Source organism: Aspergillus pseudodeflectus (genome assembly GCF_044049435.1).
Source record: "Aspergillus pseudodeflectus strain CBS 756.74 chromosome Unknown BJX68scaffold_65, whole genome shotgun sequence".
Taxonomy (NCBI): domain Eukaryota; kingdom Fungi; phylum Ascomycota; class Eurotiomycetes; order Eurotiales; family Aspergillaceae; genus Aspergillus; species Aspergillus pseudodeflectus.
Window position 1 is genome coordinate 79,114 of NW_027263841.1, and position 23,668 is coordinate 102,781.

Sequence of the window (23,668 nt, forward strand, 5' to 3'; positions counted from 1 at the left end):
ACCTTCTTCTCACCTTCTAGAAGGTATCCAGAACCTTTCCTCTTCTTCTCTTTCTTGAAGGCTTCGCCCCCAAACCCTCCGCATTTTCATTGTTATCCATCCCTACGACTCTTCTGTTCATTTTCCTTCTAGGCAGCTATATCTCTTGCTTGTTCTCTTTCAGATCCAAAGATCTATCCAGCATTGATCTTTACTGTTCCGAAAAGGACAATCTTAAGCTGGAGCTGAGCTCCTCAGTCCCATCAAAAACTCCACAATTGCCTTTCGATCCGGTTTCGAAGCGACAGAGTATTTCTGTCTTCGCAGCGAAACTGAACCTGAGTTGAATCCCTCCTCGTATGTAGTCTATCTACCAGCGAGCAGCTGTTCGCTAGTGGTGCTGGTGGAGCTTGGCAGCATCAAATTAATCAAATTAATTGTTGCCGTTTGACGTGGGAGATCCCCACCTCCAGAGGTATTCAGTCTGGCCCAGTCCTCACAGTACCGAATAATTCACCACCGCTTCGAGCTCTCTTACTAACGCAGAATGCTCGCTTTCAGTCATTTGCTAGCTTCCGATTTCCGATCTTCGTTCAGTCGATAGCTTTCTCGCTCGTGTCGATCCGCGACTCCTGCTACTCAAATGTTTGCTCGCTACTGACACTCCCCCGCGCCGTGGAACTGGGGATGCTTTTGTGAAGCTCCCGTCATCCATTTTCGTCGACGTCATCGGCTCGTCGCTGGTGCTCTCACGAACTCTATGCTGGCGCTGAGAACATACAATCAATTCCACTGGGTTTTGCGTCCTACCTCTTTAATAGAAAGCTTCACAATCGATCATCATGCGGCGTCATGGCAGGGCCGGCGGGGGTTCAACCAAGGCTGTGACACCCATCTCCGACACCGTATCGCTCATCCATTCCTTCGATTCATTATCGAACCCCAATCGCCCCGTGCGCCCATCGCCGTTGACCTCGTCTAGTATCCAAGCTTTGCCGTTAGACCTCGTTGACCGATTGCGCTCCTTTCCGTTGTTCCAGTCCACGCCAGAGTCTTTTCTGATCGACGTCGGACAACACCTGCGCCCGCAGCTTTGCGCTCCAAACGATTATATCTTGACGGAGGGCGATGAAGCCAAGGCAATATACTGGTTGGTACGAGGTGCGGTCCTGGTTACATCTCGAGATGGAGAGAGTATATATGCGGAGCTTGAGCCGGGCGCTTTCTTCGGCGAGATAGGTGTCTTGATGGACCGGCCCCGTACTGCCACCATCATCGCCCGCTCCAGATGTCTGTTGGTGGTGCTGTCCAAAGAGGACTTTAGGAGCATCCTTCCCCGGTTTCCCGAAGTAGAGCGTGCTATCCGGGAAGAAGCTCAAGAACGGCTGATGATTTTGGAGAAGAAAAAGAAAGAGACTTCGGCACCGTCGGCAGATCTTATAGACACATCTCGGAGAGGATCAAAAAGGCTAAGAGACCTCTCGCTTACCGATCAGAATGGTGCGAGCTTAACGTTTGTCAATAAGAAACGCAAATCCCCAAGCCCGGGACTGGCTGATGGAACTTCAAGCGCCCTCGCAAATGGGCTTGTCAACGTCCGACTTCTACTCAAGGAGCTACCTCTCTTCGCGGGTCTTCCGCCCGAAATCCTCCATTTCTTGGGTCTCAACGCGCAGCCCCGATCATTCCCACCGTTCACCGACATCATCAAACAAGACTCTCAGGGACGGGAAGTCTATTTCATCGTGCGTGGCGAGGTCGAAGTGTTAAGTGAACGAACAGACTCAAGAAACGGCGGCCTCTCGCTGCCGACCACTATTGAACATCCTGGCTTTGAAGTCAAAGCACGTTTGAAGCAGGGCCAATATTTCGGCGAGGTAGTAAGTCTTTCATTAGCACCTCGCCGGACTGCAACAGTACGCTCGATTACTGCCGTCGAATGTCTCATGATTAGCGGTGAGGTGCTAGCCCAGTTCTGGGATAGATGCCCCCAAGATGTTCGAGACCAGGTGGAACAGACGGCCAAAGATAGGCTCAAGACTGCATCTGACGGCGATGTTGTCATGTCCGAGGCTGTAGACACTCCTGATGGACCAAGCACCAATGATGATCGGTTCAAAATCAGGGCTTCCCGCAGACAATCCATGCCACTGTTAACTTTGACGGAAACAGAGTTGGACGGCACTCATAAGCCCAATGGTATAGATGATCACACGGTACTGCGGCCGTCAGACCCGGACCCCTTTCTCAACGTGGGTTTGGACAATGTTAGACTTCGCAGTCGACGAGGCTCTGTCGCGCCCCCAACGCCAGAGGAGGTCACCCGAGACCAGCAAAGGGCCTCTCATACTGAGCCTAGGTCCAGTAGCTCCTCCTTTCGTTCCCTTCCAGAAACTTCAGCCACACCAGTTGCGCAAAAGGCAAAGCGCGAACCCAGCAATGACAATCACGGCATCATTCCTGATGACTTGCTCGTACGCATCTTCGATTATCTCGAACTGCACGACCTTCTTGGTCTCCGCGCCGTGTGTCTCCACTGGTCAGAGATTATCAACAAGTCTGCGGATTTACTTCACTATCTTGATCTGAGTGTCTATAATCGCTGCCTTACCGATGACGTCTTGGCAAAGATCATTTGCCCGTTTATTGGCAATAGGCCACGTCACATCGATATCAGTAATTGCTTCCATATCACTGATGAGGGTTTCAACAAGCTGGTCAACACCTGTGGGTCTAATATTGTGACCTGGAAGATGAAGAGTGTGTGGGATGTTACTGCATCCGCTATTCTGGAAATGTCCAGCAAGGCTACCGGCCTAGAAGAAGTCGATCTGAGCAATTGTCGAAAAGTTAGTGATACGCTCCTAGCTCGGATCATCGGTTGGGCCACTCCAGGCCCATACAAACCCCCAGAGGATTCTGGCAAAAGTGGCAAACCTGCCATCAAACCCACAATTCAAACGCCTAAAGGCGCAATCTTCGGGTGTCCAAACCTCAAGAGACTGACCCTCTCTTACTGCAAACATGTGACTGATAGGTCGATGCATCACATTGCGTCTCATGCTGCTTCCAGGATCGAAGAAATGGACCTAACACGATGTACCACAATCACGGACCATGGGTTCCAATTCTGGGGAAATGCTCAGTTCACCAATCTCCGAAAACTCTGTCTGGCGGACTGCACATATTTGACTGATAATGCAATTGTTTATCTCACAAATGCTGCAAAGGGACTGCAGGAACTGGACCTGGTAAGACCTTCTCTACTTCCTTGACACCAATACCTCACTAACATGTTTCACAGTCGTTCTGCTGCGCCCTGTCAGACACGGCAACGGAAGTCCTTGCCCTACAGTGTTCTCGATTAACATATCTAAACATGTCATTCTGTGGTTCCGCTATCTCCGATTCGTCATTACGCAGCATCGGCCTTCACCTTCTTCATCTCCGGCGACTTTCGGTGCGCGGCTGTGTTCGAGTCACTGGGGCGGGTGTCGAAGCCGTGGCCGATGGCTGCACTCAGCTGGACACCTTTGACGTCAGTCAGTGCAAGAATCTGACCCCCTGGCTTGAAGCTGGCGGAATACAAAAGTACAAGGGTAAAATATTGTTCGACACGGTTGCCGCGAATGGAAAGCTTTATCGATAACCTTACCTTTCGCCTACGCTGTCCTGACCATCTATCGACTCCTCTCTTTTTACTACCTATCTCTTTGTCCTGCCCAGTGTAGGAGTAGTTCACCTTTCACATTCATTTTGTTGGTTTCATATCGGAGTTGTGGCCTTTATTGGAGTGGGTTTTTTTTTGTTGTGTGTTTTGGTCGGCGAGAGTCAGGTCTTGCTGGGTTGCATTAACTGAAGCGCATTTGTCTCGGAGTGTTTATACCCTGGCTGTCTTCAATCTTTCTCAACTGGGATACTTTCTTTTTACAACTTCCGATTCTGTCCATGTGCACAGCAGTGCACAGAACACAGCGCATATAACAGCATATATTGGTCAAGGGGTAGGGCCCATGGTATGTTCATTAGGATTGGATGATACTTTGGAAGGTTTGGTTTATACCTTAGATTTCGTTTGCTTTGTTTTACACCGTTCAGGCTTGGCAGCTCTGCCCTGAATGGATTCTAGAGTTCAATAAGAAGTCTCATATCATTTAAGCAAGAAGAGCCAAGTCTTTGTTGTTCCTTGGGATTTGTGCTGCTTATTTTCACATACCTTGATGTTTCATTCAGCTTTTGACACCCCTGATACTAACAAAGGAGCGCAACAAAGAGAGCCTGAAAAAAAAGGGTACGTGACTACCTCTTGTCTATAGACTCAAGACACTGACTTCTTTCACCAGCCGCAATGGGCTCATAATACCCATTATCCTATTGTAGCAGACATATCTACTTGAAGCTGCATTGACACCAAAAATGCTTTGAGGCAATGAACAATGACTTCTCTCTCGTCCAAAGCTCGGCTGTTTGAGCCTCCTCTTTGACAATTGTTTCAGATAGCGTCTGCATATTGTCTACCATGCTCGGATCCTTCATCTTATTCCTCATTTCAAAGCAGATCATGAAGATATTGGCTTCTATGTGGGAAAGACGTTATATAGTCGACTGCAATCTCGAGTCCTTAACCTCAAATGCATTTCCGGCAAAATTACTTTCTCATTCCAATCCCTGTCCTTCAGATGATACATTTGCACAATAGCACCCATTTACAAACCGAATCCCACTACTAGCATTACACTCAGTGAGTTTATCAGCATGGTTGCCACTAGGAGCAGAGCCACGGCTGGCCCCAACGCCAGCAGCAGCCAAGCACCGACTAAGAAAGCGACCACTCAGGCTGGCCTTGGTGTGACATCCGAAAAGGAGACTGCTCGACGAAAGCAGCAACGGCGTGGAGTGAAACTGAAGGTGCACCCGAGAAAGCAAAAAGACATGAGGTTCCGCGAATTCCCTCCTGATGGAGATTTTGCGGCCGAAATTCGGAAAAAATACAAGAAGGTCTTGAGAAATCAGCGGTGTGACCGTTGCAGATTGATAGGTTTCTCGTGCACCAAAGAGTTTGATGGTTGTCAATCTTGCAAGAAGATTGGAGCCCGCTGCACAGTTACTGACTTGCGCCACGACACGACTTATGTCAGGGGCGTTTCTGCTCTTCCCCCCCTGGAACAGATTCAGAACAATATGTTGGAGAACCGGATAAAAGACCTAACGAAACAAATCTTCGACTTGAAGAGTTACTTGAAGTATGACTCGGAGGCGCAAGCGCTCAACGATCTACGCCAGGAAAACGAGCGTCTGCGCGCTGAGAACGAACGATATAGATCAATGTCTATGTCTACAACTGCTGTCACTGCAGCGGCTTTTCAGACGGAAGAAAGCAGGCTGACCCGTCCAAGCCCGATGTTGGCAGACGCACCATTCGCTACACAGCAGCTAGATCTCGGCGGGAATCCATACACACCCGCCGCTCATGCTGATATCACCAACGACAGGGCCGGTACCACTGCCAACCCTATTACCCTTCCTACGTGGGCTCAGCCTGCCCCGGGGGGCTACGTTGCCGACCCCGGATACATACCTGGGGTGACGAATGCTTTCTCCGGACCAGCAGCAGAACCTCTCCAAGGATACCAAGAAACCCAGAGCCATGGCTATCCGGGGCTTGCAATTGATCCAGCACTACTAGCGGACCCAACCGCGAGAGAGGAAGGGCAAGAGTTAGTTACCCAGCCGTTCCTCGACTTTGTGTCAGGTGACGAGCAGGCGAACAAACAAGCGAGCGCCAACGATTTCAACAGTGTTGACGCTGGAAATTATTCAAATGAAGAAGACGTAGTCGACGATGACACTTTGTTTCATGACATAATGTGGGATCAGTGAGTTGCTTTCTTCTGCTCCTCATGTGCACTATATATCAGTGATTGTTTTTCTCTCTTGCTTGTATTATTATATTAGAAACTTGATTAAAAAGGCGTATCGTTTGTTCACAAGGGGTATCTATCCCAATAATAGCTCCGTGTATGCAAGTCAAAATAAAAGGACCACCCAAGATAATACACTTGTTATGTGAACGCCTGCAGCCAAGGCCTAAGATCGCAATTCTGAGAGCAAAAAGCAACCTCTAAAAATGGCCCATTTTCTTGACTTTATAGCAACAGCAAATGCCTTTGCTTTCACACCACCGACGAACAAGGCCTGCATCAACTTCTCGGTCTTCATGTACAAGACTGAGACCCTCGGTGTTCAACCAAGCAGTGAAATCTTCAAGGTATATAGGATCGTACATGAGGATCTTCTCGTGCCAGCTAGGCCTTGGGTATGAAGTCCCATTCTGAGGCTGTGCACGCACGGCCTTTGTGATTGAGTCGCCGAACTCGAGCAGTAATTTCTCGTCGGTGTTACCCTTCGAGCTAAATGAAGTAAGATAAGTAGTAGTTTTACCCGTGGTAATGGAAGTTCCGTCGAGGTTGCGGTTGCTGGACACGGGTCGACTTGGGGTTGGGCTCGATGGTATTGTCGACGTGGGTAGCTCGCTTTTGGTTTCCCGCGATAGGCCGGAGAGCTGGGTTTGGAGCTGGCTTGGGGATGGGAGTAGCTCATCCTCGGAATCTTGGATTTCTTCTATATCGACGAATGATCGGATTGATGTTTGTTGTTGACTCGCTTTGTCGCTGGATGTGCAGATCTTGTTATCCTGATCATTATCCAGTTGCGTGGCTGGTTGGCTGCTCTTGGTCACTGCGCCAGTGACAGTATCAGCTTTTGCCTTTGTGAATTTGAAGCTGACTGGCTGAGACTGATCCTCCTTTTCCTGTGAAAATTTTCGAAGCTTTTGGGGTGTTTTCTTAGCTTCTTGCGGCCTAGACAAGGCAATACCCTGGGTTGGGGATTCGGTCTTTTGCAGATCGTTGCCCTCTTCGTGATTGTTTCGTCCATGCTGAGCTGCCCAGCATTTTTCTAGAACCTCGATCATCTTCTTGCGATTCTTGATCGCTTTCAGGCCGCTGCTTTTGATTTTCTTTGCCAGCTCAGTGTCTGTGAGTTCCATGTAATCTGGCATTGAAGACTTCAAGGCAACCCTGGGCTCATCAGACGTCTGTTCGACAGCCTGCGTGAATGAGTCAGGTAGCCTCTCAACACAAGATACAACATCAGGCGCTACTTCTTTGGCTGGTAGTTGATCGCACCTATTACCAGCATCGTGAGTCTTAATTTGTTTCTCCATCTCATTGGCGCCGCTGGCTGGCATATTTATTGTCTTGGTCGCTTCAGGGGTGTCAAGCAGCTCAATGACCTCAACATCTCTCAACAATCCTTCCGAATCTCTTGCCGCAACTGCCCACATATTTTTCGATGGGTTCGTAATATGTGACACGCTAGTGGACTGTGCTAGCTCTTTTTCTTGCGTCTGATGCGACAAAGAAGCAAAACCATCCTTCTCGGATTCTTCGACTGCGATCTGCGTCTCCTGTGACCAAGTAGGAGAGTCTGATCGCTCGAGCTGGCTACACGTCCCAAAAACAAGATCCTGATCATCCAACGACTTGAGAGCTGCCTCGGGAGAAAGCACAATGACAGTTGGCACCTTTATCCTAGCGTTTGCTGTCTTTTTTGGTTTGACGGGCGCAATAAAGGCTCCAATATCGGTCGACCCGGCAGATTCTAGATAAGGAGCTGTCACACGAGCTGTTAAGGTAGTAAACTTTTTAGGCCGCGGGTTTGACTTCTTGCTTGACTTTAAGTCTGCAGGCATGTTGGCATCTTTAGGATCGTTGCTCGATGATTCTGATCTCGGAGCAATAAAGTTCGAGTCCACAAGCTAAGTGCACGATTAGCATCTACCACCATCACAACACTTGATTAAGATATAGCAGATACCTCTATTCGCCGGCGCTTAGTTGGGCCATTAGCTCCAAGGATCTGAAATTTATCCGAAGCATTGGGGACTTCGTCGTATTCGTAGCCGAACAGAATAGTCCCCAACTTGCTCTGGCCATTTCCAGCGTTGTCCCTATCTTCTGGGGCAACAGACGGAGAATCAAGATCCTTTGCCGGTGTCCAATCCAGCCTTCGTTTTAGGGCGGGTTCGAGATGTAGCTCTGTGTCATCACCTTCAGCACTTCGTCTGCGCGTTTGCCGCGGTGTCGAGGGACAATCTGCAGGCTTCGCGTCCGACTCTTTAGGCTTCCTCGCTCGCGGTTTTGTTATCTTCCCAGTTATGGTCTTGTTCTTCGTTTTTTGGCTTCCGGTGCCGTCTTCGGCTCCTTCTTTCTTGGTTCGCTTCGCTTTCCGTGACGCGTTGCCCTCATTTTCCACCTCGACCAAGTCCAAGTTGCAGCCTGCTGCTCGCTGTACGACAGTAGGCTTCCTTCCTTTCCCTTTTGGTGCAGTATTCGAAATAGCGGGAGCCGAGTCTTCGGCTGCTGTCTGTCCCCCCTTCGTTATCCTGTCTTTTGTATTCGGCGGATTGTGATCCAAGACCGCAAAGAATCTGGAACGCGACCGGGGCCCGAGTATTGATCCAGTCGGCGATGGCACTGGAGACGAAGAGGCGGCGCGTGGCCGTTGTCGTCGTCCCTTTTCCGTAACCGCGGCCAACGGTGGCGGATTGCGAATTGCATTGCGCTCGGGCGAGGAGGAGAGGACGATGAGATCTGAGTGCATGGCGGGGCTAAGAATGAGCGAGATGACAAGTCAAAGACATATCCAGCGCCCATATGATTATAGACCCATGCTGGATGTTTTCAAAAGCTTTCAGACACAAGGCGAAGTTATCTTGAGGAGGCTGAGAAAGTGCTGGCCGATAAGGACTGTTATCGGTCTTGGCAAGTTTGCAATACTGCCGGTTTAGGATGTCACTCGGTAGGCGGGGCAACCAATAATGGATCCTCAGCATCAAAGGTATGTATCATGAGCGCGGCCTGCTAAAAGACTGCTCGAGACTCCAGATGAAAGAACATCTCTCTCCAGTATTCCATTTCGGTTTCTACGGGCCACACTAATTTTTCTGATCGATCCAGGTGATGTGTGGTTGCTAGAATTGCAGAGGGACAGGACCTGGCTTCTAGGCAGATCGGCGAATCAAGGGCCTGCAAGTCCGAGGTATTAGCCTCGTAGACACCTCAGCCGTAGTATAGCTTCCTCCAAAGTTTGGAGTGCTGTTCCGGGGCTGCCCTTCCGAATGGTGGTCTAGCTGACTCCTTCAACCACTGGGTATCCGACAGTAGTCCGAAACATGACCTGGGTGGAAGGCTCTAGTCGCCTACTCCAATGAAAGCATCATGTGGCCCCCCGCAGTGCAATAGCTCCCAAGACAGAAAGTTCAAGACGTCTCTTCTCGTCGTCATGAGCGCCATTCACCTGGTTTGAGGCTGCCGAAGGCAAAGATCCTAGTTTATAAGCTTTTTTTATTTTGGCGACATCGGAAACTCCGGCGAGTGCCGCATCGGTGAATGGTATGCTGGATCCCTGGACATGCTGTGCCAGATGCGCAGCGACAGACTCATGCGTCATGTTGGGAGTCATAGAAACCTTCACCACCAGTAGGTTACATGTGCTATCACTTATACCAAATTTTCGAAACGAATCGGCTATCTGATGTCGGTCAGCACAAAGTAGAACCAGGTCTGGCTGTAGCTCGACGTACGTTGTTTGTTGGGCTCAACGAGAAGACAATTTCCGAGTGAACGTTGCGGGACTTGAGGCGCTCGTTTGAATAGTCGTTGACCGCGCGAAATATGGCCGCTACTGCATGCGCTCGAGACAGAATCTGTGAGGGTTAGTATGAGATTGACGGCCGAAACAAGGTTCAATTGCTCCTACCATGGTTGCATCAATAAAAGCATATTCAAACTCGGCATTCGCAGATAGCAGCTGTTGCCGCAGATATGAAGCATTTTGTACGTCCTTATATAGCGCAACGTGGACGGCCAGCGATGAGGGCAGGTGGGGTAGATCGATGGTTTCCAACGACAAAGTCATTGTTGTGAAAGGTCGATTGGGGGCTGCTGTAGCTGTCGTGGTAATTATCGATGGGCTAAACAAGCGAAGTACTGCAATCCCAATCCTTGCGTAGAGACGACGTCCGTTATTGCCGGCGAAACCTTTAATCTCCTGAAGTTCTGCGAGAAACCCCACGATAAGATGCCGGAGTTAACTTGTTAGGGCCGGGGCTTAGCTAATCGGGTCCCGTGACCAATCACTTCTCGAACGTTCGGGGTACTCGCCATCAGTGATATCACCTCCGCGCCTCGCCTTTTAATCGTCTCCTTCGCCATCAGTATCACATCCACATCGACATCGCAGTCATGGCGCTCTTCTTACGGCGCCCCTTTGCCGTGCCGACGGCTCTTCGTCAATTACCCAAATCCACAAATGCCACCCGATTCATCCATAATTCTCCGTTCAAGCCGGTCCAGCCAAAGCCCGTTTCTCCCGCCTCATCCTCTATTTTCGCCAAGTCACGACAGACATTCCAGAATGCATTTCGCCGCACATACATGCAGCCTACGTACAATGCCTCACAGGGTGATTTGACCCAAAAGCTGATTTACGGCGCCGCCATCATCGGTGGAACAATTCTGGCAACAAACTTGATCTTCAACCGAGAGACAAGGGAAGATGGTGGAATGCCGCATTACGAGCGAAGCTATCTGAACGAAACATTTTTGCACACTGGACTTGGTGTTGGAATTATTGGTATCGCTGCTAGAGCTCTGCACTCGAGTGGATGGTCGTATCGTCTAATGGCCACCAACCCTTGGGCTGTTGCCGGCCTCGGACTGGTGGCGAGCATTGGAACCATGTACGGAACTTTCTACACTTCTCCGGACAAGTAAGTTGACATCCATACGCCGAAATGCGATCAGCGAGCTAATAATTTCATAGCTATGTGATGAAGTACAGTCTCTGGGCTGGGTTCAACCTCACCCAGGCTGCCCTTCTTTCTCCATTGATGTTCATGCACCCGGCGTTGCTTGCTCGTGCTGGTCTCTACACCGTTGGAATGATGGGCTCGATTGCTTTCGTTGGCGCCACTGCTAAGCAGGAGAAGTATTTGTATCTAGGTGCCCCCCTCCTCGCTGGTGTCACCATTGTTGCCCTTTCCGGATTCGCGCCTCTTGTCCTTCCCTCCACCGCCACTCGTGCTCTGATGTGGTCTGAGAAGATCTGGCTGTACGGCGGCCTCGCTGTCTTTGGAGGCTTCACCCTATACGATGTCCAGAAGATTTTGCATCACGCCCGTATGGCTCAACAAGGCCTTGTCCGCAGGGATGTCGTTAACGAGAGCATCAGCCTCGAGTTGGACTTTATCAACATCTTTGTCCGCATGGTCCAGATTCTGGCTTTGCGAAACAACAACCGAAGATAGAGAAAGACCTTTCCTTGTCTATGGTTGTACTAGGGGTCATATGGTATTGCTTATTCGCTTGGGATGTAATGATAGGGTGCATTAAGGAGCTTTTCTAAGTCTAATTTTTGATATGTGATTACTTACCTTCCATCTTCGGCATCGCGGAGATTCTTATCAATCTTCATTGAAATCTCCGCTCAAATTATGAACTGGCCAAGAAAAAAAAAATGGAAGAAAAGCCAACATTTCTCACATTTCCTGATCTCTACTACAAAATATGATAAACCATGCTATGTAAATCTAATTAATGCTCGCAGGGTTGTTTTACCTACGTAACTTCAAGGTTGGAACCCTAGATGCCTAGAGCAACCAGCCCTAACAACAAGGCAGCCAATGCCAGCCAAGAACCCCCATCTACCCGCGTTCCCAACGCACCAGTCGACGCCTCATCCTTCGTCGAAGGTGGCGTATAGCTCTTGTTAACAAAATCCAAATAACTTACCTTTGCCTCCTGAAACCCACAAAGCCCGCTTCCCTTCATGAGGGCCTCGGGGTACAAAACCCTCGGCTCACCCTTATCCATGTCGAGCCTTAATTCTCCCATATCATTAACAGTCCACGTGCGGCAACTCAACACATCCATAACCACATAAGAAGGCTGGTAGCCGTTCATCATGCGGATTGTATATGCTCCGCTGTTGCTCCCTTGTGTTGAGAGGACCATCACGACGTGTCGGCCCTCGCGGCCCTTGCGGAAGGCCATTTCTGAGGAGCCCCGATAAATGGGATAGGTTTGGGTAGAGATGTAGTAGTCGGGGTCGATCTGAATGGCGTGTTTGCGGAGTTTGTTGAGGGTAGCCGTCAGCTTGTAGAGTGGAGAGGAGGTGTTGTAGGAGGAGAGCCAGAGGGCTTCGCGGTTTTCCGGGTCACGGGCGCCGTTGAAGTGCTGTTCTTGGCCTTGGTAGATTATAGGGATGCCGTCAAAGAGGAGAGTGAATGTGAGGATATTTTTGGCGAGCTGAGCTCTAAGATTAGCATGTATAGATCAAAGGAAACGGCGACTTGGGACGCGAGAATCAGAGCTTACAGTGATGTCGCCTTTCATGCTTGCAAAGCGAGCGATGTCATGATTTTCGGAAAATATCGTTAGGGATGTTATATTGGGACATGAGTTCTTCATGTTCTCTACTTGGTTTGGGAGAATGTCGGTGTTTCCACGGGTAAAGGCATCCAGAAGGGCGAAATAGATGGGATAGTTGGTGACGCTGCTGATATCTTTTTGGTAGTTGCAGACGATGTCGACGGACTTCTCGAATACCTCGCCTGTGATAAACGTGTTGGCTGCCTCTTGAAACTTGGGAAGGGATTCTGGCGTGATATGTTTTGCTGCGTCGAGACGCAATCCGTCGATTGAGTAGGTCGTGATCATTTCCTGGATCCACATCCCTAGTATATTCTGGACTCGCTCGTCTTCTGTCTTTAGATCAGGAAGCGAAACAATGTCATCTCCTGTCCAGCATCTCTGGGCCAGCGGATAATCGTTCCAGTCAGTGATCTTGCAGTATGGGTGATAAAAGTCTGGACGATTGAATGGGTTGAGAGAGGTATAGTTGACATCAGTTGCTGGGTTGCCACCGTTGGTCAAGAAGGCCATATTATTTATGACGGTATCCATCATGAAAAGCATCCCTCGATCGTGAAGCGCTCTACTCAAGTCTAGTAGGTCTTGACGAGTGCCAAAATGCGGGTTGAGGGCGTACATATTCTCTGCCCAGTAACCATGATAGGCCTCGCCATATGGAGCCTTTCCTTCAATGTTCTTGATGATAGGGGAGATCATAACAGCATCGAACCCCATTCCCTGGATGTAGTCCAGATGATTGATCATTCCTCGCCACGTGCCGCCACAGTATACACCATCTGCTGCCTTGCAAGCATACGTTGTTGATCCATCAGTACGAGCGAAACGGTCGGTCATGGTTTGGTAGATAGACCTCGTTTTCCAGGCTTCTGTGTGAGCTGCGGAGGCCGATATAGGTAGCGACACGAGTGTTGTAGCGCTGAGCCACTGCATTAGATAAGTAGATGGCCGCATATTTGACAGCAAAATAAAAGAAAAAAAGGAAGTATGTATATTTAGCTCCGCTGGTGTCTAGCGAAATTGGAGAGATTCCCCACGGCGAAGCAAATAGCTGGGGATTGCTGAATGGAACTAAAGAGCAAGTGCGTAATCGGTAGAAAGAAGCGACAATCCACAATTGGAATGAAAGAGTTTTTGTCAATGCTGTTGGAGGCCTGGAAGAACAAAGGTGACCTCAACCCAGGCCAACGGGATGCGGCCGGTGGTAAAAGGTCAATCGCATTATGGCAGGGCGCCGCGAAAAGCAGGGACAGTAAAACCTGCATAGGGATGATATCCTTCTTTTCTTCTGGGAAAGGGATTCAGGAGCTATTCATAAACCTTGGAGGGCCTGTTCGTTGAATGTGTTACTGATAGCGACTATCAATATGCGATCTGTAAATAGTCAATTCGTCTGGAAGGTACCTAGGTGTCATTGCCAGCCAGGCTCATCTCATGTCTGCGTCCAATCGCTTAGCTAGTAGTAATAGAATATAATGTCAGTAAAAACTTACCGAGCATCGGATTGTTGCTCATCAGTGGGGTGGAGGGGGGGGCTGTATCCCTACCGAATGCAAGGCATGCGATGGTAGATTTTCTCCCCGGTAACTAGAAGACAGAAGAGAATAGAAAACAATGCCTATCCCCATGTCAAGGCTACTGAGTACAGGACGTAATAAATAGTGACAATCCATTGTCCCTATTGTTCCCATGAAGTTACCCACGGCAATTGAATCTCAGTACTCGTTAAAATTCATCCAAATCATCAGACATAAGAGCCCGTCTTTCGCTTCCCAAGCCCCAGAGCGCCAGGTATCTAAAGACAATAGCCAACTAAATACGCCAAGTTACAAGTAAGCCCCCATCTGCTTTTTCAAGAAGAACCAATACAGTTGAGCACACATCTTGACACAGACAGACCCTGTTCAGCATTTGATAAAAAGCGCCTTCTTCTGGGCCGCTTTCTTTGCCTTCTTCTTCTCGATAAGAAAGTGCATCTCCTTCTCTTCATCAGGCGTAGTGCTCGGTGAGGATTCCCCTTCCTTCTTAGGCATCAGAGTACGTTCAATCTCTCTCCAGTCGAGACCCGCAACCTTGGGTGTCCTCCTCAGATTCACCAAATGGCACCAATTTTCCGGAGTGATTCTTTGAAACGTCTTCAGGATGAGCGCAACTGTTTTCCACCCCACAATGCGTTCAGCTGGAAGAAGAAGCTCAAGGTGTTGCTCAGACCATCTGCACATGTAAAAGTCATTGTAGAGTCTGCTGTCGAAACGGTTGGCTGAAAAACCCTGGCATTTCTCCTTGAACAGCATCTTGCTCCTGCCCTCCGCTGCACAGTTCGAGGTCCGCATTCGCATCGAGAGGAGGAGGTTGTTATTCGGGAGGCCTTTGAGATTCAGGAACCGCATCTTCTTCGTGTCAAGTATCAAGCAGATCGAGTAAGAGCCTTTAGGGGCGGTGGGATCTTCGATTGTTTCGCGAAGGGACATGGTGTTTCCGATCAGGTCAAATACCACGTCGAGCTGCGCATTGGGCTGGTCAAGACGGCAGAACTCGTTGGACGTGGAGCCACGGATGACGAGTTCGAGCTTTTGGAAGCCTTTTTTAGGGCGCGGATGGCAAAGGCATTTTGGGTTGTCGCTATGAGAAGGGCTTTCGTGAGAATCCAAAGTTATAGGGTGGGTTGCCCGAGACTTACCACAACATGTTGCAGAATCAGGTCTTGAATCACCAGTATGCAATGCCTCTATGGCGTGGAGCTCATTTGGATCTGTTCAATTTCCGGCGAGAGGCGAGTTGGAAGAGGTCAGGATAGAAAGTGAGTCCAAAAGCGTCTGTTGCTATGGTGAGTAACATGATGCCCACTGGACTCAAGATTTCTGAGTGACTCGTCTAGTCTATTCTTGCAGAGGTAGCACATACTCTTCGTCTTGAAGATAGTCCTCCACTTCGTACAGGTACAATGATACGCTTCGAGAAGATCCGTACTTGACCTCACAACTTGAGCAGAAGTTGTGAAGATAACCCTCCTTCGGCATACAAATTAATTCATCTAAAGACAGCTGCTCTCTTGAGTTTCTATAGGGGCATATGCGTTGGCCCAGGTGGAATTCAATGTTATTCCTGTGTGCTAGATATTCGCTCACGGCTCGATCCATAAATAGACACAACACATTCACCTCTACATCTAAAAAGGGCTCATAATCCAGTTAGAATTAAACCAGCTCTGAAGGCACTCAGGCTGAACTCTCTCCTTCTGTTTCTTGTGGAATTTGGTATCTAACAACTGGAAGAAATCTTTCAACGCCATTTTGTGTTGGCCGCGGGTGTCTTTATCAACATCCAGACTAGGGCTTTCTGTGGATGCGCAACTTAACTTTCTTTTTGCAACATGCTAGTACTCCGTATATCCTTTTAATATTTGGTTTTATGAAAGCTATGGCGTTTTGCAAGTTCATCAGTGTACTACTCCGTACATACCAATGATTGTCGAGTTCAACCAGAGCTGTTCTGTTATTATGCAAAGCTTGGAAGCCAAGTGCCCTTGACTTCAATAGTCCATATACCTACATAGTAAAGAGATCTAAGAATCTTCGAATCCCTTTTGAATCATGTTCCGACACTGATTGCAATCATTTCGAAGACAGCTCTTGGCAGTTTCTATGCATGTGATTACATAAGCATGCCAAAGCTCTTGGTCGATCAGATCTCCCAGTCGCAACCCAAGCCCAATCTCACAAGACATTCCAGTGCTCGCTGCCATCTCTTTTCCCCCGTCTTCATCCACTTCGTTTCACTTCTTGAAGTATCATTACCACTAGCGCCGATATGTCTGGGGAAATGGAAGTCGACCCTCCAATCTCGCAGGAGCAAGCCCTCGAACCACAAACCACCAGCGGTAGCGACCCACGAACAGAGACTGGCGCTGTTGCGGTACGCAGCATTGAAGGATGGATTGTGCTGGTGACGAACATTCATGAGGAGGCGTCCGAAGAGGACGTGACAGACCTGTTTGCAGACTACGGCGAGATCAAAAACTTCAGTCTGAACCTTGACCGGCGAACTGGTTACGTGAAAGTATGTGCGAGAGCTTTCCGCGACGGCTCTTCTTCAAGCAACGGGTGCCTATTTCGTATAGCTGCTAACTCGCTTTTTCTCTTAGGGATATGCCTTGATCGAATACTCGACTCTTCCCGAAGCGACAGAAGCCATCAAAGCTCTGAATGGAACTAAACTGCTTGATCAAACAATTGAAGTTGACTACGCATTTGTCCGACCACCTCCAACAAACAAAGGGAAGGCTGGGGGAAGAGGCGGTCGCGGCGGACGAAACCGTAGCCGGAGCCGTGATAGGAGCCGCAGCCCTGGTGCTGAGGGCGAGAGGGAGTAGTTGCATGCAATACATGACGCTCAACCGATTCGCCATTCTACCCCAATCCATTGTCTATGAATTGAGATGAGCTTGCTGCATCTTTCTTTCTCTCGGTTCATCGTTCAGCCACTCGCTTTTTTTTGGCTTCCGTGGTCGAATCTGGAAGTGGAGGAACCAAATGTCGGCGACGTCTCTCCCGGACACCTCGGTGATCGCTGCGCCAGGAGTTGAAAACCTCGTGGCCGGCAGTATTTCCTGGCCTCACCTGGGGCATTCGTGAGATGCTTCAGTTGAAAGCGTGCCAGGGCCTACTTGCCGGCATCATGTATAATGATTGGCAAGGTATGGTTCGTTTGATCGTTGTCTAATCACTTTTGCTAACGTGCGAGACAGAAAGACCAATCTGAATTCAAGAACACATCAAAGCATCTTCAGAATCTACCATTTTAGTCTCGAGTTTTCCCCGCGTGATCCCCACACAACCCCCAAAGCGTCGTGTGACTCGATGCTAAGGTTTTCTTACCTTTCTCTACACCCGCATATAAGCGCTCGAACAGGGACCTTGTAGTTCTCTTCGATGCATCAACCTACATTCGACGAATAAAGCACGAAATTACCCCTACTCATGTTGGCACACTGCAGGCGAGGCTGAAGCCGCGTGATACTAGTGCCAAGCACCGCTTGAAGGGTGCGTAGAGTGTAGACAAATGAGTGAGCGATACAACATAATACTCAGTAATTGACACTGTCAATTATATAGCAAGCCAGCATTCCCTATTGTCCGTCGAGTCAGGCGAGGCATTCCGGTGACGTCGGGACAACCGAAGTACCCTAGCAGGAGGGACGGGACAAGACAAACGAAACGGACTCCAAGTTTCTCCCCGCTTCTTGACATTTCAATCTTGCCCGCCTCCACCCACGACCATTGCATGCATGGCGGATTCAGGGGAATGCTGAAGATATGTGAGAAGATTCCCCTGACCTCCTCGATCGCACACGGGTAACCTTTCTTTTCTTTCTACGCTCAACCATCATAACTTGGGATTCTTGTCCAAGTTCTCTGGGCATCTTATCCTTCGCTGACGACATCGACCGTCCTATCCGCAAGATTTTCAGGCCCAGGGAAGAGCGCACACAGGATTTCGTCACGATGGCTTCGCCGCTTTACTCGCTTTGGGGAATTCTGGCGTTATGCTATTTGCTTGCGTCCGAGAGCCATGCGCGGGTCCTGTTACAAGGCGCATCCCCACCTTTCTCCCCGCACGCTCAGATCCACGAGGATAGCCAGCAGTTACCTCTCACCACCACCAAATCCAAGCAAACACTACGCGACCTGGTGAACGCTCTGGATGTAATGCAGGATACCTGGTTTGAGCTATGGCAGGGCACATGGCCAACCGGCAATGATTGGACTAGAGCTGTTCATGGGACGCACGTGTCCGCCACGCTCTCCTCGTTGACTGCGACAACGGACGATGCGCTGCTGGCAACCTTGTTGAGAAATACTGGCGAGGATGGAGGAAACCTCGTTGCTCAGAGCTCTGTGGCTCTTGAGAACCTTGTCAGTCATTTCTTTACGCATGTGCAGACGTTCTACTTTGGAGAGCATAGCTTCGCGCTCAGGAACCAGGCGTTTGATGATATGCTATGGGTTGTGCTTGACTGGCTAGAAAGTATCAAGTTCGGGGTACTGCATTCCGACCTACACTATGAGAGCAAGGCCTCTAGAACTGGCGGCCGGCCGTGGCATGGGACGCAATTCCGGACGCCAGCTGCGCACCGGGTGCGGGTGTTTTATGATCTCGCCTCGCAGGGGTGGGATACATCCCTCTGCGGAGGCGGAATGATCTGGAACCCATATCTGGGCCCGTATAAGAATGCTATCACGAACGAACTGTATATATCGGCTAGCATTGCGATGTACCTATATTACCCGGGCGATCGAATCGATGCGCCCTTTGTCGTCGAGGGAGAGTCTGCAGACGGTCTTCCCCACGACCCTCTCTATCTACGTACGGCGGAGGAGGCGTACCGGTGGCTCCGCAACTCAAACATGACGGGAATCTTCAACCTATACGGAGATGGATTCCACATCCGTGGCTATCAGGACCCGCAAAATCCCGGAACGCGCAAGTGCGATGTACTCAACACAATGGTATACACTTACAACCAGGGTGTGATCCTCAGCGGGCTAAAGGGCCTGTGGCTGGCTACGGGGTCGGAAGCGTACTTGAGTGACGGGCATGAGCTCCTGCAGAATGTGCAGAGGGCGACAGGTTGGCCCAATATATATGACCAACAATGGAAGGGTCTAGGCCGCGCAGGGATCCTGGAAGAAGCATGCGATTCGCACGGCGACTGCTCCCAAGATGGCCAGACATTCAAGGGAATATTCTTCCACCACTTCACCGAGTTCTGCCGCCCTCTGCGCCCGCAGGAGCTGCGCTTCCTCCGCACCCAGGCGTGGGCGCAGAGCCGTGGCTGGGAACGCTCCTTCGAGTGGCACCAAACTCTGTGCAGCACATACCGGCCCTGGATTGAGCGCAATGCAGAAGCAGCCCTAATTACGCGGAACGAGGAGGGAAAATTCGGCATGTGGTGGGGGAAACGCTATGGGGTTTTCGACGATGAATCCAGCAGCAGCACGCATAGTAGCCCTTTGCCAAATGGGGCCACGGACTATCGTAACTACCCTGACTCGGCTCCGCCATACTGGTGGAAGAACGAGACGGCGGCAATGGTTCAGCAGCTGGGGACAGCGAATGCCCAAAATGGCCAGCCAGAGTACAACGATCGGGGCCGTGGCCGCACCGTCGAAACCCAGTCTGGCGGTGTCGCTGTTCTACGTGCGTTGTATCAATGGAAAACGACACCATCTTTGTCAGGTGATCATATATAGGTGGAATATACTCGAGTCGGAGGACACGCATACATACAACATACTACGAAGATATCTTGGCGTTCACATCTATTTCCAGTATCTACTGAGTATCTACATTCTACTCACTGCATATTATGGTCTTTATCCTATTCTGTCTACAGTTTCGATACCGTTTATTCTACATTTTGGCGTTACTATCCTTCCGATCCCCAAAGCTCCAGTCCAAGCTGGCAGCTAACACATAGATAGCCATCACTCAGCCATTATTGAATCAATTTAATAAATCTCCACTTGCCTTGTTCTGGTAGGCAAAACCCGTCTCCATAAATACCGCACCCTTGGAACATCGCTCATCGAGCACCTGTTAATCTGCACCGTCGTTGGGCCGGAGCAAATCTTCCAAGACAATCCGCCCCTTTGGGGGGAATCCTTCGGCCCTCGGAGCTATGCTTGACTCGGTTAGGGATCGGAATACCCTGGGCACACGAGGCCGCAAACGTGGATCTCATGCGATCATGCTAGATAATTTATTACTGGGGTTGCATGGGATAACGTGTCAAGCTCGTTAGCTGTTCATCTGTTGGAACTAGTTTTGTTTGTGTTTGCGTATGCTCGACGGCTTCAACCGGGGTTGCGAGGGAGGATCCAAGGACCAGTTGTCCGTATATTTCCAGGAGACGAGGAAGAAGAGGTAAATGTATTTCCGAAAGCTCGGCAGTCGCACATGGATGTAATCAAAATGCGGTCTGACTACTCCGTGATCCCACCCATCCGCACCGCAGCTTGGCTAGGACGAGTAACTGCCAGTACATAGTTACTCCGTTCTTGCGCAACGCCTTAGCCGACGCTTATGAAGTCTCGGACAATATCTCCCATGTGCATTCAGCTGGACTTGACGCGAGCATCACCAATCGAAAAGCTTCTCTTGTCTTGTCCTACTCCCAAAATCACCTCCTGCACCTACTACTAGTACACGGCCCAGTCCTCCCGAGTCCCAGGACCAGGTATCGAATCGGTAGACTTAGTCGCCCCTCGAACTGGCCCTGTAGTGGTACAAAGTCGGTGAAAAGGAAGGGTGGCTGCATCGCGGAACCGGCTTTCGAACCCCGGGCTTGTGTACCCATTTGACGGTTTTGAATGCGACTGGGTACTGCAGTAAGGTAGGTGGACATAGATATGTAACCAGTAGTAGTAGTTGTTGTTGTTGTAGTGACCGCACTAGTCACAATGTACTGAGTACTCCGGACTCTGAGTCTGCCAACTAGAAAAGAAGACTACCCCCGTACGTTCAGTTCATTGGCTTGACGTCCGTCCCTCCACTGTTTCATCCTCCATTGGAAGAAACTGAAGCTTTCTTTCATCAACGGCAGAGCGGAGAATAACTGTAATATTAATAGGCAGTTTTATTATGGTACGGGTGTCGTTTTTACCTTCCTTAACGGGTCAACCGGCTCCTTCTCAAATAGCTCCAGAAGACTATTAGAAAACATCAAGAACCCACCGATCTCATCATGCAGAATCAGATGGAGATGAGGACGGCATTCTGAAATGGTGCAATACAATGGAAATGCCGAAAAAAAGCAAGTACCCTTCCTAGCTAAAAACTAGGCTCTTGAAGGAGTAGTCTCACGTTGCCCCGTGGGAGCCTTTTCAGAGAAATTCTTCTCTTCAAGACGAGATCATTGGATCCCATGGGGAGATTTTCCTCGATTGAAAGGATTGATTGGTTGTGTCGCTTCGCGCGTCTTTTGATTTTTGCTCTTTCCATGAGCCTGTGATGGTGGGGTTTGATGTTTTCTTTTCTCCTTCTTAATGTTGGGTTGTTGTCACCGATTTTTGGTGATAGGTTGGTCAGTTACCGGACGGAGTATGGGTTGGCGATCAAGGACCTAAGACGGTGGATTCGAGCGAAGGCTCCCGTACTGTTGAGCTGATGGAGATATCCGATATCAGGCTGTAGGGAGATGATGTATGTATGGAGTTGTATACTTTGCTTATACTCCATCCCGCTGGGATCTTCACCGGGTTGTCATCCATTGCTTTTTCGATAACAGGGTTGAATCTCCGGAGGAATAAATGATGGTGATAAGCCCAATGCGTGCAGATAATAGCGCTGCTAGTCTGGTTGAGGAGAGTGAGATAAGAATCCAGCGGACTGGGCGTTAAGCCACATGTACAGGTGGGGTTGAGCAAGTGGTGCTATTCATTTTTGCGTGGCAGGGTTCAGCTCTCGCCTGCTATATTGTTATTCGTTACCTCCGGGTTACGCTACTGACCTACCCCTCGTGAACGTGACTGGGACGGTTGAGGGCAAGAAGAGACGGACGCGGGTACTCCGGGGAGAGACACTCGGCATCGTCAATTGAGCAAGTCATATTGTGACTTTGTGTAGCCTGAACTCGGGTCACCTCGAGGAGATGCTCCCGAAATAATATGGATGGTTTTGTTTTCATTGTTCACCGGAAGCGTTACTTGTTTCTTCCGCATCGCAGGCTAAACTGAGCAGGATCAGCCTTATGGATGAACACGGGCTTCTTCCGAATTGGGCTTCGACAGATCATATCAACACCGAAAGGCAGCCTCCGTATGCCTGGGTTTGTTATTTGTCTGTCTTTTTCCTCTCGAGTTTCGATCGACTTCTTGAGACTGAGAGTTTCCGGAGTATACATACCTCTGACATGTTTATCAAAAGGTGCAAGAATATCGATGACCAATCGCCAGCTTGCAAAAGGCAGTGTGGACAGGAGCCAATGGCCGTTTGCAGATCAGCACCGTTCTTTATCAAACAAGCAGGGATTATTCGCACTGACTTCATCCTTCATCACCCTGAGGAAGTCGGTCCCCATTCCACGGCGCTCCAGAGATCTCAGCTGAAGAAAGGGCCGCAGCGGCTGTAAACAAATAAACAACAGCAGCTGAACTCAGCCTCATGCTAGAAAGAAGGGAATGATTCTGATTTATCGAGCAGAGTATGGAACTAGGAAACGAGGAATGGCTGGTGGAGACCCTTGGGAGACCCGCGAGTCACGCGGCTGACCTTCTGGCTGTGATACCCAACCTTCAAGGGAACCTTACGTACGCTACCGCTCTGCTCCACCGCCATAGTCAAGACTGAGAGATTCAGTATGGTATGGTAAGCCGTAAGTACTATACCAGCCCTGACCGCCGTCGAGTCGCGTCTGTTGCGCTTCCAAGATCAAGGCTGATCAAACCTGGAAGTTGAAGTTTATGAAATGTCCCAAGGTTGCAGGGAGCAAGTCGGACGAGGATAGTCCAGCATAATTATACAGATTGAGGCCGAGACGATCACAACAGTGCTTCGAGAATTTGATATGTGCTTTCCGTCGGGCATAGTCACCGTGACCTTGCCAAATTGAATGCGGGGTGAGGGAACGGCTTCAACTGGATCCTCTCTTGCTTCGCCCTCGCCTTGTCTTTGCTGACAGCTCCAATCTTCATTTTCGGAGTGAGGAAGAGGTCTCATGGGGGTGAGAGTACTCGTGTTCAGATGCGTTGGCAGTCAGGACATGCGATCCAGCAACAACTCGTGAGAGGGCGTGGTTCAGGCACCAAACAACTTCACGCTTTTCGATCGCATTTTCTAGCTTGCTTTTCCGCTAGGGAGCAGCCGGGGAAACATTCCGGTGGCCTGCCACCTGATGGGGCTCATGTATGTTGACACCGCGCCTGCAGAAGAAGAAATCACGATTCCTGAATCCTGGTCCCTAGCGGTGGAGCGATCACTGATCAGCTGCTTTTGTGTTGCCCCCAGCATACATCCACCGTACAATGATCGAGCGCTGCCGAATGACGTAAACCATCGACCCAGACATGGGGTGGGTTTTTGAAACATGTTCTGTTTCTTTTTTGCCAGGCTGAGCGGATGGTGACCGCGGTGCGCAATTCTCAATCTTTATCGGAAGTGTTCTGTTTCTTGTCAGAAAGCGGTGACATTCGGAA

General features: G+C 49.7%; 8 protein-coding genes across 8 annotated transcripts; 4 read left to right on the forward strand and 4 right to left on the reverse strand.

Annotated features, from left to right (window-relative positions):
- Window positions 1–821: 821 nt before the first annotated feature.
- BJX68DRAFT_271634 (cyclic nucleotide-binding domain protein) lies at window positions 822–3,628 on the forward strand (the record flags this gene model as incomplete). Its single annotated transcript, XM_071046987.1, has 2 exons — window positions 822–3,230; window positions 3,284–3,628. 2 exons carry the CDS (start codon window positions 822–824, stop codon window positions 3,626–3,628), a joined length of 2,754 nt encoding a protein of 917 aa, XP_070894071.1.
- A 2,472-nt stretch (window positions 3,629–6,100) lies between these two features.
- slx4 lies at window positions 6,101–8,643 on the reverse strand (the record flags this gene model as incomplete). The annotated part of the gene is made up of 2 exons (XM_071046988.1): window positions 6,101–7,798; window positions 7,858–8,643. The coding sequence occupies 2 exons, from the start codon at window positions 8,641–8,643 to the stop codon at window positions 6,101–6,103; spliced, it is 2,484 nt and encodes an 827-aa protein (XP_070894072.1).
- A 307-nt stretch (window positions 8,644–8,950) lies between these two features.
- BJX68DRAFT_186352 (EKC/KEOPS complex subunit CGI121/TPRKB) lies at window positions 8,951–10,095 on the reverse strand. Its single transcript, XM_071037308.1, has 3 exons — window positions 9,796–10,095; window positions 9,626–9,748; window positions 8,951–9,573 (listed from the first exon to the last, which is right to left on the reverse strand). The coding sequence occupies exons 1-3, from the start codon at window positions 9,958–9,960 to the stop codon at window positions 9,259–9,261; spliced, it is 603 nt and encodes a 200-aa protein (XP_070894073.1). The 5' UTR covers window positions 9,961–10,095; the 3' UTR covers window positions 8,951–9,258.
- Window positions 10,096–10,215: 120 nt separating this feature from the next.
- On the forward strand, window positions 10,216–11,631 carry BJX68DRAFT_246626 (Bax Inhibitor family protein). Its single transcript, XM_071041675.1, has 2 exons — window positions 10,216–10,813; window positions 10,867–11,631. Exons 1-2 carry the CDS (start codon window positions 10,287–10,289, stop codon window positions 11,348–11,350), a joined length of 1,011 nt encoding a protein of 336 aa, XP_070894074.1. The 5' UTR covers window positions 10,216–10,286; the 3' UTR covers window positions 11,351–11,631.
- Window positions 11,632–11,684: 53 nt separating this feature from the next.
- BJX68DRAFT_258490 (alpha-amylase) lies at window positions 11,685–13,406 on the reverse strand (the record flags this gene model as incomplete). Its single annotated transcript, XM_071043535.1, has 3 exons — window positions 11,685–11,707; window positions 11,768–12,350; window positions 12,420–13,406. The coding sequence occupies 3 exons, from the start codon at window positions 13,404–13,406 to the stop codon at window positions 11,685–11,687; spliced, it is 1,593 nt and encodes a 530-aa protein (XP_070894075.1).
- Window positions 13,407–14,377: 971 nt separating this feature from the next.
- On the reverse strand, window positions 14,378–15,161 carry BJX68DRAFT_271640 (uncharacterized protein; the record flags this gene model as incomplete). Its single annotated transcript, XM_071046989.1, has 2 exons — window positions 14,378–15,095; window positions 15,154–15,161. 2 exons carry the CDS (start codon window positions 15,159–15,161, stop codon window positions 14,378–14,380), a joined length of 726 nt encoding a protein of 241 aa, XP_070894076.1.
- Window positions 15,162–16,149: 988 nt separating this feature from the next.
- Window positions 16,150–17,241, forward strand: BJX68DRAFT_246628 (RBM8 family RNA-binding protein). The gene is made up of 2 exons (XM_071041676.1): window positions 16,150–16,532; window positions 16,618–17,241. Exons 1-2 carry the CDS (start codon window positions 16,284–16,286, stop codon window positions 16,843–16,845), a joined length of 477 nt encoding a protein of 158 aa, XP_070894077.1. The 5' UTR covers window positions 16,150–16,283; the 3' UTR covers window positions 16,846–17,241.
- A 185-nt stretch (window positions 17,242–17,426) lies between these two features.
- On the forward strand, window positions 17,427–20,191 carry BJX68DRAFT_186455 (putative glycosyl hydrolase). Its single transcript, XM_071037310.1, has 2 exons — window positions 17,427–17,515; window positions 17,588–20,191. The coding sequence occupies exon 2, from the start codon at window positions 17,978–17,980 to the stop codon at window positions 19,724–19,726; it is 1,749 nt and encodes a 582-aa protein (XP_070894078.1). The 5' UTR covers window positions 17,427–17,515; window positions 17,588–17,977; the 3' UTR covers window positions 19,727–20,191.
- The last annotated feature ends 3,477 nt before the right edge of the window (window positions 20,192–23,668 follow it).

Bases quoted from the DNA above. Each gene is read 5' to 3' on its own strand.
- BJX68DRAFT_246626 (XM_071041675.1), top strand. From the start codon at position 10,287: ATGGCGCTCTTCTTACGGCGCCCCTTTGCCGTGCCGACGGCTCTTCGT. The intron at 10,814-10,866 runs GTAAGTTGACAT...ATAATTTCATAG, and splicing joins TTCTACACTTCTCCGGACAA to CTATGTGATGAAGTACAGTC.
- BJX68DRAFT_186352 (XM_071037308.1), bottom strand. From the start codon at position 9,960: ATGACTTTGTCGTTGGAAACCATCGATCTACCCCACCTGCCCTCATCG. The intron at 9,749-9,795 runs GCAATTGAACCT...TAACCCTCACAG, and splicing joins TTGATGCAACCATGGTAGGA to ATTCTGTCTCGAGCGCATGC. The intron at 9,574-9,625 runs GTACGTCGAGCT...GACCGACATCAG, and splicing joins CGTTGAGCCCAACAAACAAC to ATAGCCGATTCGTTTCGAAA.
- BJX68DRAFT_246628 (XM_071041676.1), top strand. From the start codon at position 16,284: ATGTCTGGGGAAATGGAAGTCGACCCTCCAATCTCGCAGGAGCAAGCC. The intron at 16,533-16,617 runs GTATGTGCGAGA...TTTTTCTCTTAG, and splicing joins GGCGAACTGGTTACGTGAAA to GGATATGCCTTGATCGAATA.
- BJX68DRAFT_186455 (XM_071037310.1), top strand. From the start codon at position 17,978: ATGGCTTCGCCGCTTTACTCGCTTTGGGGAATTCTGGCGTTATGCTAT.